Source organism: Mus caroli, chromosome 1 (genome assembly GCF_900094665.2).
Source record: "Mus caroli chromosome 1, CAROLI_EIJ_v1.1, whole genome shotgun sequence".
Lineage (NCBI taxonomy): Eukaryota > Metazoa > Chordata > Mammalia > Rodentia > Muridae > Mus > Mus caroli.
In genome coordinates, this window is record NC_034570.1 from 98534367 (window position 1) to 98548983 (window position 14617).

At 43.6% G+C, this 14617-nt stretch overlaps 1 protein-coding gene across 2 annotated transcripts in view; it reads left to right on the forward strand.

The window, feature by feature from the left end:
* Positions 1-10000, forward strand: part of Tnfrsf11a (TNF receptor superfamily member 11a) — a 57348-nt gene extending 47348 nt beyond the window's left edge. For both annotated transcript variants that reach the window (XM_021174134.2, XM_029484257.1), the window contains exon 10: positions 9389-10000. In XM_021174134.2, coding sequence (XP_021029793.1) covers positions 9389-9735 — 347 coding nt within the window. In that variant the 3' untranslated portion in view covers positions 9736-10000. The remainder of the gene's footprint in view (positions 1-9388) is intronic.
* Positions 10001-14617: the final 4617 nt, after the last annotated feature.

Genomic DNA, 14617 nt, shown 5'->3' on the forward strand with positions numbered 1-14617 from the left:
GCTGACTGTGAGCATCCACTTCTGTGTTTGCCTGGCCCCGGCATAGTCTCACAAGAGACAGCTATATCTGGGTCCTTTCAGCAAAATCTTGCTAGTGAATGCAATGGTGTCAGCGTTTGGATGCTGATCATGGGATGGATCTCTGGATATGGCAGTCTCTAGATGGTACATCCTTTCGTCACAGCTCCAAATTTTGTCTCTGTAACTCCTTCCATGGGTAGAACACCATTTGTTAAAAGATTGTGTAGTTACAGAGGACTTTGCAACTGACAGGGTGGGGTGTCCTTTGACTCTGGGTATTATTAACCTGGTCAGAAGCAGGGAATTTATTGAGAATCCTTCAGAAGCTATAAACATTCTCTAGAAGAAGCAATATGAATAGATGGATGGATGTGTACCTCTTCAAAGGCTTCTCAGAATCTCCAAGCTCTCAGAAAGGAAGGAAGGGAGGGAGCGAGCGAGAGAGGGAGGGAGGAAGCTCCTTGTGGGGTAACCCTCTTAAGGGGTGCCTTTCTCTCCCCGTTGTTGGTTGGGACTGTAAGTGGTACCAGCAGCTGTGTTTTGTAACATGGAGGTAGCCAGATGAACACACACTGTTTTTGCCACAAGGTAATATTGGTTCCTTCTTGATTGGTAGAACAGTGTGTGTTCCTGCCTCCCAGTTAGTGTGGTCCACTGTAAACACACAAACACATTCAGTGTATTGAGAACTTAGAACTTAGAAAAAAAAGTGTGCATGAGAGAGAGAGGGAGGGAGTAGGAGAGGAAGAGAGACAATCATGGAACCAAAAGCCAAACCTTGCCCCCATCAGAGCAAAAATAGCTTTGCGTATCTGTTGCTAGCTTTTACTCCTTGAGCACTGAGCATGTAGGCACAGAGGAAAGGAAAGGATTATGTGTCATCAGCAGACAGTGTTAATTTGCGAAAAGTTGACACTGCCTTTTCCGTGTCTGATACTTAGCCATGCGGAACATTAGCAGAGAGCCAGCTAGCTCATCACCGGCTAGCAGGCCAGATTAATTCTCGCCTGAAGAGAGGCAGCAGCCAGATTGATTTCTGATGCCATCTCATTCTCTCCATAATTACTTCTACATGAACAGTACTTACAGTAAAAATAATGTATTCCTAGCTCTTTCAAACAGCACCATAATTCGTACTCTAAAATGTGTGTGAAAGAGGGTGATGTTTGAGGAACGAGAGGGACCTGACCCCAACCTAGAAGGCATTGTGCTCTCAGGGCTTCAAGGAAGAGGCCACTTTTCCTGGGATTTTAGATTATATGCCAGGGTATCATTTCATTTACTTGTGTGAATGTGTGTGCACATACATCGTGGCTCTTGTGTAGAAGTCAGTGTTTGACAATCTGTTCTCTCCTTCCACCGTGTGAGTCAGAGGGAATCAACCTCTGGCTGCTAGGCTTGGCCAAAAGTGCCTTTACCTGGTGAGCCTTAACTCCAGCACATGCTACCAGCTTTTTACAGAACATAAATAGCTGTTCAAACAGTTCCACAAGTAGAGACAATTTGAAAAAAGATACTCAAGATGGTTAAATCTATTCTAGAGAAGTTCTAACTCTTAATGAACTAAGAATTACTACCTCAGGCCAATGATAGGGAAACATTTTGGGTTGTGCCTTAAACAACTAGGACTTAATTCTTAAGTGATGCTTAATTCTGGGCTCATGATGGTTATCTTGGTTACAACCCCTCTATGATAATTACTATTCCATTGCCATAAGGAGAAACTGTGACCAAGGCAATTTATAAAAGGAAGCATTTAACTGGGAGTTTGCTATAGTTTCAGAGTTTCCACAATCATGGTGGGAATCATGGCAATGGAGCAGTAGCTGAGAGCTTACTTTCTGATCTACAGGCAGGAAGAGAGAGAGAGAGAGAGAGAGAGAGAGACTGGTCCTCCAACAAGGCCACACTTTCTCCAACAAGGCCGCATGGCCTAATTCTTCATAAATGGTTCACCAACTGGGAACCAAACATTCAATTATATGAGCCTATGAGGCCATTATTATTCAAATCACAACATTGCAATCGCTGGCCCCGAAAGATTTGCAACCACATCATGATGAAAATGCATTAAGGCCAACTTCCAAGTCCCGGTAGTCTTTCTGTCTCAAACCTGTTTAAAAGCCTGAAGTCTCTTCTGAGACTCAAGAAGGGCTCTTATTGTAGCCCCTTGTAAAAGCAAAGCCAAAAACAAGTCACATACTTCCAACACACAGTGGCACAGAATATCCATTACCATTTCCAAAGGGAAGGAGAGGGCACAGTGGGGCATGTTGGACCAAAGCAAGATGGAATCCCAGCAGGGCAACTTCCAAATGCTGTAGTTCCATGTCTGGTGTGCAAGAGCTTGATAGTTCTGTGGTTCTCCGTCTCCTTCCAGCTTTGTAGACTGCAGTACTTCTCTCTTTTGGGCTGGTTCAACATGCTGCATGCAGCTCTCCTCTGCAGATGTTTGATGGCTCTGGCACCTCCAACATCTTGGGGTTTCCAGTGAAATCAGTCTTCACCTTCCCAGCTTCACACAGTGGCCTCTTTGAGCCCCATGCAGGAGCTCCCATGCTACAGGACTTGACTTTTTTTTTTAAGCACCGAGGGAGGTTCCTCAAGCCCTTTACACCTGCATCCTTAAATCCAGAACTAGATGGCTGACTGGAACTGTCAAGGTCAGGGACCTGTCTGGACTGGAAGCTGACCCTCTCCTTAAATTGTATTTGCATTGAATTCCCTTTGTAGAACAGATGACTTCTTAGGCCTGCTCAAAAGAACAGCTTCCCAAGCTTCAGAATCTAGCTCCGATGGTCTTTCTTTTGGATGTCTCTCCACCAACATTACATTTCCTGGTGCTCCTTTTCTCCCCAAACTGTATGTTTTGTGTTTCTTTTTGCCTTGCTTGCTCTTTCTCATTATAGATCTGCACGAGAGTGACTATATCAATAACCACATGACATAATCAATACTAGGATGTCTTGAAATCTCCACTGCTAATGACATTAGTCCAAAAGTCTTCCCTTTTGTCTCCAGCAGAGTTTTAGGATACGTGCATAAAGCAGCCACATTCCTTGTCACAACATTGTAAGACTAGTCTGTACCCAGCCACTAATATTGTTATCCTCTGAGACACCTTGAAGCTGGACCTGCTCTTCCAGGTTCCTTCTAGGATGGCCCACTACGCCACTTACAGCATTCAATCGCCTTTCTAATCCAAAGTCCCAAAGTCATTCTAATCCACCAAACAGCATGGTCAGGCCCTCACAGCAACACCCAAGTCCCTGGTACCAGCTTGGGCCTTAGTCACTGTTCTATTGCTGTCGAGAGACCATGACCAAGGCATCTTACATAAGGGAGAGTTTAATTGAGGCTTGCTTTCAGTTTTAGAGGGTTGGTCTGTGATCATCATGGTAGCAGGCAGGCATGGTGCTAGAGCAGAAGCTGAAAGTAAGCCTCTGCAAACAGGAGGCAGAAAGAAACCAAGAGAGAGACTGGGCATGGTGTGGGCCTTTGAATCCTCAAAGCTCACTCCCAGTGACACTCCTCCTCCAACAAAGCCACACCCTGAGCCTACCCATTTTAGAAAACGTTTTAGAAAAAAGCATTTCTATCCTGAAATGTGGGTGAAAAGGTTTTCCTGTCCAAATGTTCCTCCCTTTCTGACCGTTCACCAGCAAGGGCAGCTAGCTCACCTGCCCCACTGTCAGAATACGTGTCAGTACCAACTGTGTCCATAACGTGGACAGCAAGCAGGTAAAATTGCCATCTTTCTAATTTACTTGTCAGAAATATTTGTCATTCATTAGTATTAGAAATCATCACATTGGGCTGGAGCGATGGCTCAGTGGTTAAGAGCACTGACTGCTCTTCCAGAGGTCCTGAGTTCAATTCCCAGCAACCACATGATGGTTCACAACCATCTGTAATGGGATCTGATGCCTTCTTCTGGCATGTCTGAAAACAGCTACAGTGTACTTATATACATAAAATAAATAAATAAATCTTTAAGAAAAAAATCAACACATTATTTTAAAAAATATGAAAAAGTTGGTGATGGCTAGGGAGATGGCTCAGTGTTTCAAACACTTTAGCACAAGCAAGAACACAGTTTAGATCCCCAGAATCCACATAAATGCCAGTTTCATGTGTACCCACACCCATATATGTGTGCCCACACATTATATATATTAACACCACAATACTCATGTATGTGTGCCCACACATCGTATACATTAACACCACAACACCCACACACATGCACACACATGCAAAGACATACATATACGCATACATACTGCATACACATATGAAAGTGGAAAATATTTAAAATTGTTTATATTGTATATAATTAGTATTATCCTCCGTTCTGAGACAATAGGCTTCATTTGGGAAGGGATTCTCCACAAGGTTGTCTAAATAATTCTTAGCATGATTCAGAATGGAACGATCTTATACATTGCTTCCTTCCCTTGTATCACATGCTTCATTTCTTCCCCCAAATGCCTGAAACAGAGCTTGCATTACCATAAAAAGGAAAGCTATATGGGAAGCATATGGGTGAAATAGAAAATGTTTGTGCATTTGTGCATATTTTTAACTCTAGTCATGTAGAAGTCTCCATGACAATTTGGTAGTTTCTTATCTGGCATGCTTCTTATGGTTTAATATTCATATTGTATGCATCTTAAACAACATAACATGCTTTTGAGAAGGAAAGAGCGCATTTATTGCCTTGCTTAAGAATGTAAGTCCTGCCAGGAAGTATTTTCTCAGAACAAAGCTTGCTCTCCCTGCCTGAGAAAAACATTTTTTTATCTGCAGAAATACAGAAAGAACCTTCTATATAAAGCATGGATTTAGTAAAGTGTAAATATACTTCTGATTATAATCAGGTAGATAATTTGTTCATTATTCCCATCATCTTAGATGCTATTTTTAACATTGTCATGTTATTTGAACCTTTATCTAGCTAAGTCACATTCAATATTAGCATCAAGTCAACTAACCCATTTTACATGTAGTAAAAATGCCTAGGTCATACTGGCGTTGAAGCCTTCTACCATGATAGCAGTTCTGTCACCTTCAGAGAGCCGGGAGATTGGCTCCATTGCCTCAAGCTTAGAGTCCCATTAGGGGCATACATGCATCACTAGGGGCCAAGGAAACAGCTCCATGGATTAAGTGCTTGACGAACAAACATGAAGCCCTGACTTTGCCCCAGAATCCACTTAAAAAGCCACGTGTGGCAGTGTGTGCCTGTACCCCTAGTGCTGGGACATGGAGACAGGCCAACCAGCCAGCCAGCCAGCAGCCAGTGTCTCATAAAATAAGGCAGAGTGTGAAGACACTTGACCTCTGCCCTCCTTATGTGTATCTACGTATTCATACACACATACAGTGTATACACATACAGTGTATATACATACAGTGTATACACAGGTAAAGTTTCATTCCCATGCACTAAGTACTTTGTATATTATCTTAATTAGAAAAATCTTAAAGACTAAGTTCCTCACCCAGGACCACGAAGCTAATAAGCTAACAACAATAACTCAAATATCTGATGGTGAAGCTTGCGCCTTAAAGCACCATGACATTGCCGCCTCTGAGATCAGTACCAGGAAGCAGGAAGGACGGGCCTTACTTTGCTTGAATTCCTGGAGGATTCATACGTCTTCCAGGTTTTCGGGAAAAAAAAAAAAAAACAGCTTTAGGGGATGAGGAGGTCACTCAATGGCTACGGTGCATGTTATAGTAGCCTGAGAGCCTCAGCATACATGTAAAATCTGGTGCAGAAGCACACATCTGCAACCCCAGCAATGGCCAGCACAGAAAAAAGAAGAGGACCCTGGTACCCATTGTTCAGCCAGCCTAGTCAAACCGATGAGCTCCACACTCAGTGAGACAGCTCTGTTCAAACATAATGTGGAAACTAAGGGTAGCAAACACCTAGCATCAACCTCTGGCCTCTGAGTGCACACACACACATGCACGGCCATGAATATATACCTGCACACAATCACACAATCACAATGCAAAACATGTACATAGGTGCTCATACACACACACACACACACACACACACACACACACACACACACACACACCACACACACATACCACCTGCTGTGAATGGCCATGTTTTCTAGAATCCATGTATGTTCCTAGGGCTGTGTGTCTCACCAGAGCTCATTGTACTTTAGGACATAACAGTTATATTAGCTTACAAGAAAGAATATGATAGGCAAGAGGATTATTGCTATAAAAACCATTGAAAGACTTGGTACTAGCCAAAGAATGAGTTGCTAAAAATATCTTGCCATTGAATTTGAAGTATGAGAGAGCTGTGCAAGACCTGGTGAACAGACTCTGGTGTCTGCACTCAGACCTTTGGGAACAACCTTCCATTCTCACACTGTTTTAAAGAATTAGAGCAAGAATTATACCAGAAACACTGAAGATGTAATTGATATATTGTAATTGGACATTGTGTGGCCCCATTCTCAGACCTCCATCATTAGAAAGTTGTTAAGAGCTTTACAACAAATGGTAGGGGAAACATAGCCTGGGGTCTGTGCTTTTTAAAGAGCTTTGGGGCTGGAGACAAGCTAGAATGGAGGAGTGATTGCCTGGCATACACAGAGTCCCAGGTTGAATGCCCAGTACTGCATAAACCAGGCATGGTGGTACATGCCCATGGCCACAGCAAGCCTGTAACCCTAGCACACAGGAGGTAAAGGCAGGAAGATCAGATGTTCAAGGTCATTTCCAGCAGTGTAAGGATTTTAGGGCTAGCCTAGGGAAAGATATAGAATAAGAGAGAGGGAAGTTATCAATGGACAATGTCTACAGTTCTCTGTCTTATTGAGAATCTAGTTCATTGATAAGAGACAATTATATTTGCAAACACTGCAGTAATATTGAAATATGGCTGACATTGTCTTCTAAGGCAGCAACACCAAATCTGTGGGGACAAAACCAGAGTTGCAGTCTTACCTGCAGCTCCTCAGGGCCACTGACAGAAGTTGCAGAGCCTACCAAAGAATAAAAATGCAATGTGCCTGGCGTGAAAGTTAATAGGAACCTCAAGGTGATGGTGACAGTAAAGTCTCTGTGCCCGTGGCCTGGCAGCTGTGAAAGTGACCTGTCCACAAGGGCTGTTCTGCCTCTCACATACTGCCAAGTCTGTTTTTTTTTTTTTGTTGTTGTTGTTGTTTTTAAAGTTTAATCGGTACAAACTGACTCTTTCCCACAAATGCTAGCCTGGTAAGCTTGATCATAGATTGTTTTTGTCATATGTCATCCTTTTACATTTTTATTTTATTTGTGTGTGTGCATGTGTGTGTGTGTTATGTATGTGGTGTCTGGTAGGTACACACATGCCACAGTGAGTCACGCCTTCCAAGGATAGTATTCAATATTCTATGAATCAAAGGGTTGGATTGTGTATGCCCTGTAAGCTCAAAGAATTGAGTTCCACACTGAAAAAAAAAACCCACAGGAAACAAGAATGCACATTAGGAGTTTTAGTATAGTACTATCAAGATATCAAAATGTGTAAAGGGAAAATGGCTTGGAATGAAACGCTCAAGATCTTACACAAAATCTTTATGTGCAAGATGACACACACACAAAAAAGCTCAGGGCTTTTACTGGACCCAGATTAACTGCAGCTCTGACCAGTGGGCTCATCATGATGATTTGTAGGAAGATAAAAATGTAAATGCTCAATAGATCCCGTGTATCACGACACCACCAGATAGACCTAAGTAGGATGAGGAGAAAGAAGAGATGAGATGAAATCCAGAGTCCTGAGGAATCTGTCCTGCTCCAGCGAGGGAAGCTCTCTATGCTTGAATACAGTGAAGAACAAAAGAAGTAGATGACGTCATAATAAAAGAGAAGAATGACTGAACAGAGAAAAACCGTATTCTAAGCCACTCACCGTTACTGATTTTATTAAATACATAGAGCATGTGTTTAGTTAGAATATAACATGTATGACATGTATGTATTACTTTGGTTTCTTGTTTATCCCGCTGAAAGGTAACCGCAGGTGTGAGACAGAGAGGCTTTGAGTGCGTGCACAGTGCAGGGGAGGAGCACCTGCAGATGCTGGGGGAAGTGGAGTGGCGGGGGTAGGTGGGGGGTGGGAGGTAGAAGCAGGAGCTAAGCTCTCTGATGTTATTTTATTGGGGGAGGACTTTCCTGGTGCTCCATACAGTAGTCTGTGGGAGAACAGCAGGAACCACGGACCTTTGTGTCTTTGGATTTGTTGCTCACATTTAAAATCTTTATCTGCCGTTTGCCTCTCACGGTGCCTCCACACTGGCTTCTCAGGGGTTACCAGGCTATCAGGCAGAAAGGTTCCCTCAAAGACTTTCGTGAATGCCTATAGCACATTAGTCACTGTCTTTAAAGCCCTTCCAATTTGGAGGAAACTTCACTCAGAGTGGTTAGTGCCAGCGTCATCGTATTTGTGAAAATTACTGTTGAGCTGGGTCATAACAGAAGACAGGCATGAACGGTGAGCGGGAGAGACCAGGGAGTGGCCACTTTGATGTCTTTGGTCTGTTTTGTCGCTGAGTGTTGGGAATTGGCGCAGTTATTTTCCGCTTGAGAAATTTGTGGCACATGGGTCTTTAAATGGAAAAATAAAAGAAAGGAGAGAAAGTGTTCCCTACCGTCTGTAAACATCCTGCTTGCCAGAAGTTTTATTAATCAAAGACTGGCTACTTCCACTTAGCCACCAAAGAATGATAGAACTAGGGTTCAAAGGGAAAGAATGAGGTTTTTCATTTCTTCTCCTCTTTGTCTCCGTTCTAGAGGAGTAAATTCAAATGTATTAATGTCTGTTGAACTCTGAGTGCACTTAGCTCCGTGATCACCCTGCAGGGCTGAGACATTATGGTGACAGGAAGGCTCGGCCTCAGATGCCCCTGCTCAGCCCAGTGAGCTGAAGTCTGCTCAGTGTTCACAGTGGATTGGTTGCTGGCTGGACTCCACCGATTGGCGTCCTCCCCTCCCCCTTCCTTTCTTCCATCTCCTCTCTTTTCCCCTACCACATCCCCATGCCCTAAAGCTTTCTTCTTTCTCTTCCCTCCTGCTTCTCTCCAACTGAATGTTGTCTAGAGTCAAGAATCCGGGTGGGTTCTCCTGCCAATGTCCTGGAGTTGCGCCCTGTCCCCATGAGGTATGAAAAGATGAAACAGGAGAATGGCCCGAAGCATCCTTTCCCATTTCTTCACCTCCTCTCCCTCCCTCCTCTGCTGCTTCAGTGCTCCACTACTATGGATGGCCCAAGCTTTCCAAGGGGAACACCTGCTGTAGCTCTGATTGTAATCCCTAATGCAGTTTCTCTGTGCTCTCTCCCCTGCAGGGAACGTGACTGGAAACAGTAACTCCACGTTCATCTCTAGCGGGCAGGTGATGAACTTCAAGGGTGACATCATCGTGGTGTATGTCAGCCAAACCTCGCAGGAGGGCCCGGGTCCCGCAGAGCCCGAGTCGGAGCCCGTGGGCCGCCCGGTGCAGGAGGAGACGCTGGCACACAAAGACTCCTTTGCGGGCACCACGCCGCGCTTCCCCGACGTCTGTGCCACCGGGGCTGGGCTGCAGGAGCAGGGGGCACCCCGGCAGAAGGACGGGGCATCGCGGCCAGTGCAGGAGCAGGGCGGGGCGCAGACCTCACTCCATACCCAGGGGTCCGGACAATGTGCAGAATGACCTCACCTTCTCTGTTTGCCCTGGGTGCAGGGCACCAGTGCCTTTCCAAAAACATGGTGTAGCTAGCCACTGTGTACCTCCTCACTGGTGCAGGCTGCTGGCATGGTGATGGAGCCCACCTCTCACTTCCTCCAGTGCCCCTTCCTCTGCCTCCTACCACCTGGCATCATTCAGTTTGGCCTTTTTTTGCAACGTTGGTGTGCTGCATTATTGAGATCTGTATCACCCCACCCCCATATTTATTATTCACTTGCTTTTGTAGTGTTTTCTGATTCTCTCTCTCTCTCTCTCTCTCTCTCTATATATATATATATATATATATATATATATATATATTCCTGACAATGATTCTGAAGGTGCTGTCCCCTTTACATTATTTTGCACTCCTCCCATCTGGCTTTTGCCAGTGTCCCCTAATCACTTTCAGAAAAAGGCCGGATGTGTAGAGCTAGGGAGTCAAGTGCAAGAAATGAGTAGAGGGATTTTATTTTCTGAAAACAGCCTGTGTCTCAGTTTTTTTCCAAAGAGTGAAAGGGATACACGGTCACCACCACTAAGGCTTTGAGTTTGTGTAGATCCTTGAGAGCTAAGTTCAGGTGGCCTTGTCCCCTGCCTGTTTTTGGTTTTGTTTCATTTTTTTGTTTTTTGGTCTTTTTTTTCCCCCACAGTGGCAGGTACTTGGCCACTAAATCTCAAAAAAAAAATCATACCTTTTGTGGTTTTGGCATCCTTATTTTTTAAACTATTGGCTGTCTAGAAAAGATGGAGGGAGTAAATAGGACGTCAGGCCAAAGGACAAAACGAAGGTGCCCGGGAAATTCAAGAAAGAATGAATAAAGTTGACATGTCAATTTGCTTTTTCTCTTCCTCCATTAGAATGTCAGAAATACACTTAGGCAGTAGGCCCTCTTTCCTTCCAAAGTGTTTGTGCATAAGTAAGTTAGCCTATGGAAGTAAAAAACATTCTTCTGTGTGTGGGGTGTCTGTGTGTGTGTGGATGTGTGTGTCTGTGTGTGTGGATGTGTGTGTCTGTGTGTGTGTGGATGTGTGTGTCTGGGTGTGTGTGTCTGTGTGTGGATGTGTGTGTCTGTGTGTGTGGATGTGTGTGTCTGTGTCTGTGTGTGTGTCTGTGTGTGTGTGTGTATGTGTGTGTCTGTGTGGATATGTGTGTGTGTATGTGTGTGTCTGTGTGTGTCTGTGTGTGTGTGTGTCTGTGTGTGTGGGTGTGTGTGTCTGTGTGTTGCTCCCACATTTAAATGACAAACCAGGAGATCTAAAGAGAAGCCTCACAGTTAAGAAGAAGAGTTGGGTTCAATACCCAGTACCCCATTGTGCAGTCCACAACTACATGTAACTCCAGCTCCATGGGATTCCATGGCCACACACACACACACACACAATTACAAATCAAATCTCATGAGGTAAATGTAAGGAAATAAATTGTCCTATGGGTGATTTTCTTTTGGTGGGCCCTTATACAAGAAAGCAGTTTAAAACTGAAAGAGGCCACTGGCATGGTTTATCACGAGCACTGGTTCTTGGATAATGGAGATAAAGCTAACCACTTACGTGAACTACAAGCAGTTTTGTAATTGTTGGGGTCCAGGAGTCACCTCACAAACCATTCAAACACCCACCTCAGACAGGGATGGCTTATTTAGCATACACCACAGGTCTAATCAATCAGGGCCACAATTCAGGCTCAGAAGCTGAACCGTGACATTGAGTTAAGATCCTACAGGTTTTTCGAGCCTAAAGTCCACAAACATCTGTGCCAAGTTATTTCACCAATCAGGATTTAGAGATAGGGGATTTTCTTACAAACATGTCTGTGTTGTACACTTATCCTGCTCCCATTGGTTGGGGTATTCAGCTGTGGCAGGGGACTTGCCTTGCCTAACATGCTTGCCTTAACTTGTCTACCAGGACGTCAGCTACCCATATACATGTCTCTTTCTGCCAAGTAGGATGACAATTCTCGGTGAGGTCTTGGCAACTTAAAACTTTACCCAACCCTACACAAAGTGCAAGTCTTATTCCAAATAGTTTCTTATATTGGTGTCTGTCTTATGTTGGAGTTCATCCCATGGGCAGCTTATAAAAGCAAATACCATAAAAGCTTATATTACAGGAAGTGCAGGAAGTGCTTCCGGGTAGTTGGTTCGGATCTAAGCTTATAGTGGGTCACTATACAAAACAGTTCTACTGACTTCTATCATGTTTTTTTTTTTCCAAAGGGATAGAACATAACAATATGCAATCAGTTTGGGCATGAGAAAGTTTCCTAGTAACAGCAGTAACAGCATATGAGAAAGTCTCTTTATAACATTAGTAACAGCATAAAATGGCAGGCTACCCAGTTAACAAGTATTCCATCTAGGCCTTAATATTTTATCTAGACCTTAACAGTAATCTGGCAGGTTCTAAACATGCTAAGAATGATCCCTGTGCAGCCGCAAGTACCCAGCTGAGCAGAAGCCCATCTCTCACTGGTTTCCTCCTGACTGAAGTTCTCCTGTGGTCGTAGCAGTTGATTCTGATTTTTAACACAAAATTGGTGAAGAGCTCTGTAATGTAAGGGCTCCTATGCTAACATAAAGAACTTCAGGAAATAAGCCCAGGGCCAGAATGATGCAATGATAGAAATTAGTACTTTTCCAAAGAGAGATGTTACTAAATTCAGCAAAGCCATTATACCTTTGTGGTATGGAATGTATTAAATAAACTCCATAAAGTAGGATGCGGAGCTCAAACCCCACATCCAGGACTATCATCATCTCTCTGTAGCTACTTCTTTTTGCTGCACTTCCCTTTTCTCCATACAAAGTCAATAATGACAGGTCAACACCGTTTCCCTACCCAGAGATATCAGAAGATGCTTTGGTGGGTGTTAAAGTACCGTAATTCCTAAAATCAAAAGTGCTAAGAGCATTAAGAATCTACTTTCAGGGAGAGAAAGAAAAAAAGGTAATAAGGTTCCTTACACTGATCCCTACTGAGGTTATATTGGTTCAAAGCCAATGAAACCTTAGAAAATACATAACAAAGATATATATGTGCATGTGTGTAGTCAAAATGTTTATGACAAATATAAACAATATAAAGAAAAGACAATAAAAGTTACTCCAATGTCATGGTAAAGAGATTATTAAAACTTTATTTTTCCATAAAATATGATTTTTATGTCCGGTTAAAGGTTATTACAAAAATTGTAATCCAATCAGGCATGATGGCACAATCCTTTAATCCCAACACTAGGGAGGCAGAAGCAGGCAAATCTCTATTAATTCAAGGCCAATCTGGTCTACATCTCAAATTACAGGACAGCCAGGGCTATATAGAGAGATCCTATCTTAAAACAAAACAAAATTATGACCCAAATTATCTCTGATCCTTATAGTGTGCTATGATGTCAAATATTAGTTTTATTGTATCTTATTGACAATGTATCTTCTATTGCTATCATAAGGTAAGGCAATTATTTAAAATAGTATTTGACAAGGGCTGGCATGATGGCTCAGCAGTTTAGAACACACACTGCTCACAGAGGACCAGAGTTCAGTTCCTAGCACCTCCATCAGTTTACAGCCACCTGTAACTCCAGCCCCTCAGAAAGCCAATGCCTTTGGCTTCTGAAGGCACCTGCACTCATATACACACAAACAGGTGTATATACAATGGAAAATAAAGTAGTAAGCTTTTAAAAGGAAAAAAAATTAAAGTCTGGCCATTAAGCAGCAAAGTTGAAACAGAAGTGACATGTGGTGTTTTCTGCCCACATGTGACCCAGCTAGTAAAATAGAGAAATTCTTTTGACCTATGAGTGTAGACTAGTTTGAATGTGACATGTGGAATCTTCAGGTGTCAGGGAAAGGAATTCTGCTGTGTAACAAAACACTCCAAATTCAGTGGGGCTTAAAATAACCACCTACTTAGCTCAGATTCTGTGGGTTGGCTGTACTAAGGTGACTGCTATGCCTGTGTTCAGCCGAGCTGGCTCGCTCACTGGCAGCAAGGAGGCTTGTCCACTAACCAGCTCTTCGGACTGTTCTAAGTGAGCTCTTCCAGCTGCTCATCCCATGCCCCATCCTTTCAGCATCCAAGCTGGGTAGATCCCCCTGTGGTTCAGAGTCCTTGGGAGAGCAGAATAAATCCTCCGTGATTCTTGGCTCAGGGTCAGGTTCTGACTTGCAGATGAATTCTGCAACATTCATGGACCACAAGAAGTCACCAGGCCAGGCCAGAGTCACAGGATGTCGGACCCGTCCCTGCTTCTGGTAAGAAAAAAACGTTTCCAAGTGGCATGAGGTGTGACATTGGGGGAGACTGGAGCCACGTTTGCTTTCTACCACCGGGGAATGGTGAGAAAAAGTGTCATGTCGAAGAGAAGAGTATGGGGGGGGGGTAATTTGAGAAATGCGCATTTTCAATCCCTGGTAAGAGAGGAGCTTCTGGTGACCGGATCCCGTTGATACCCAGGACTATGAATTGATTCCTACAACGGTGAGATGCTGAATTTGTATTTAGGCATCAAAATCCCAAAGTAAATGAAAAAGATTTGGGAACTGGATCCACAGTACACCTGCCCCCCTCCACTGGCACAGAAAACAACCCAACAACAATAAAATCAAAAAACTGAAGCAACTGTGGCTGTTCTAAAAGCGAAACAATTGGAGAGGCACTGCAGGCTGAGCAATGGATTAATGACCTGCAGCTCATATTCCCCTTGAGTCTAGCTAACCATCTTTGTATGTGACATGTATGTATAAGTGTGTGGGGTTGCATATACAGGTGAATACAACATGAGTGTGGTACCCACAGGTGATCCTTGGATGCCCTTCGTCAGGATGCTGCTCACTTTGTTTCTTTCTTTTTTTTTTTT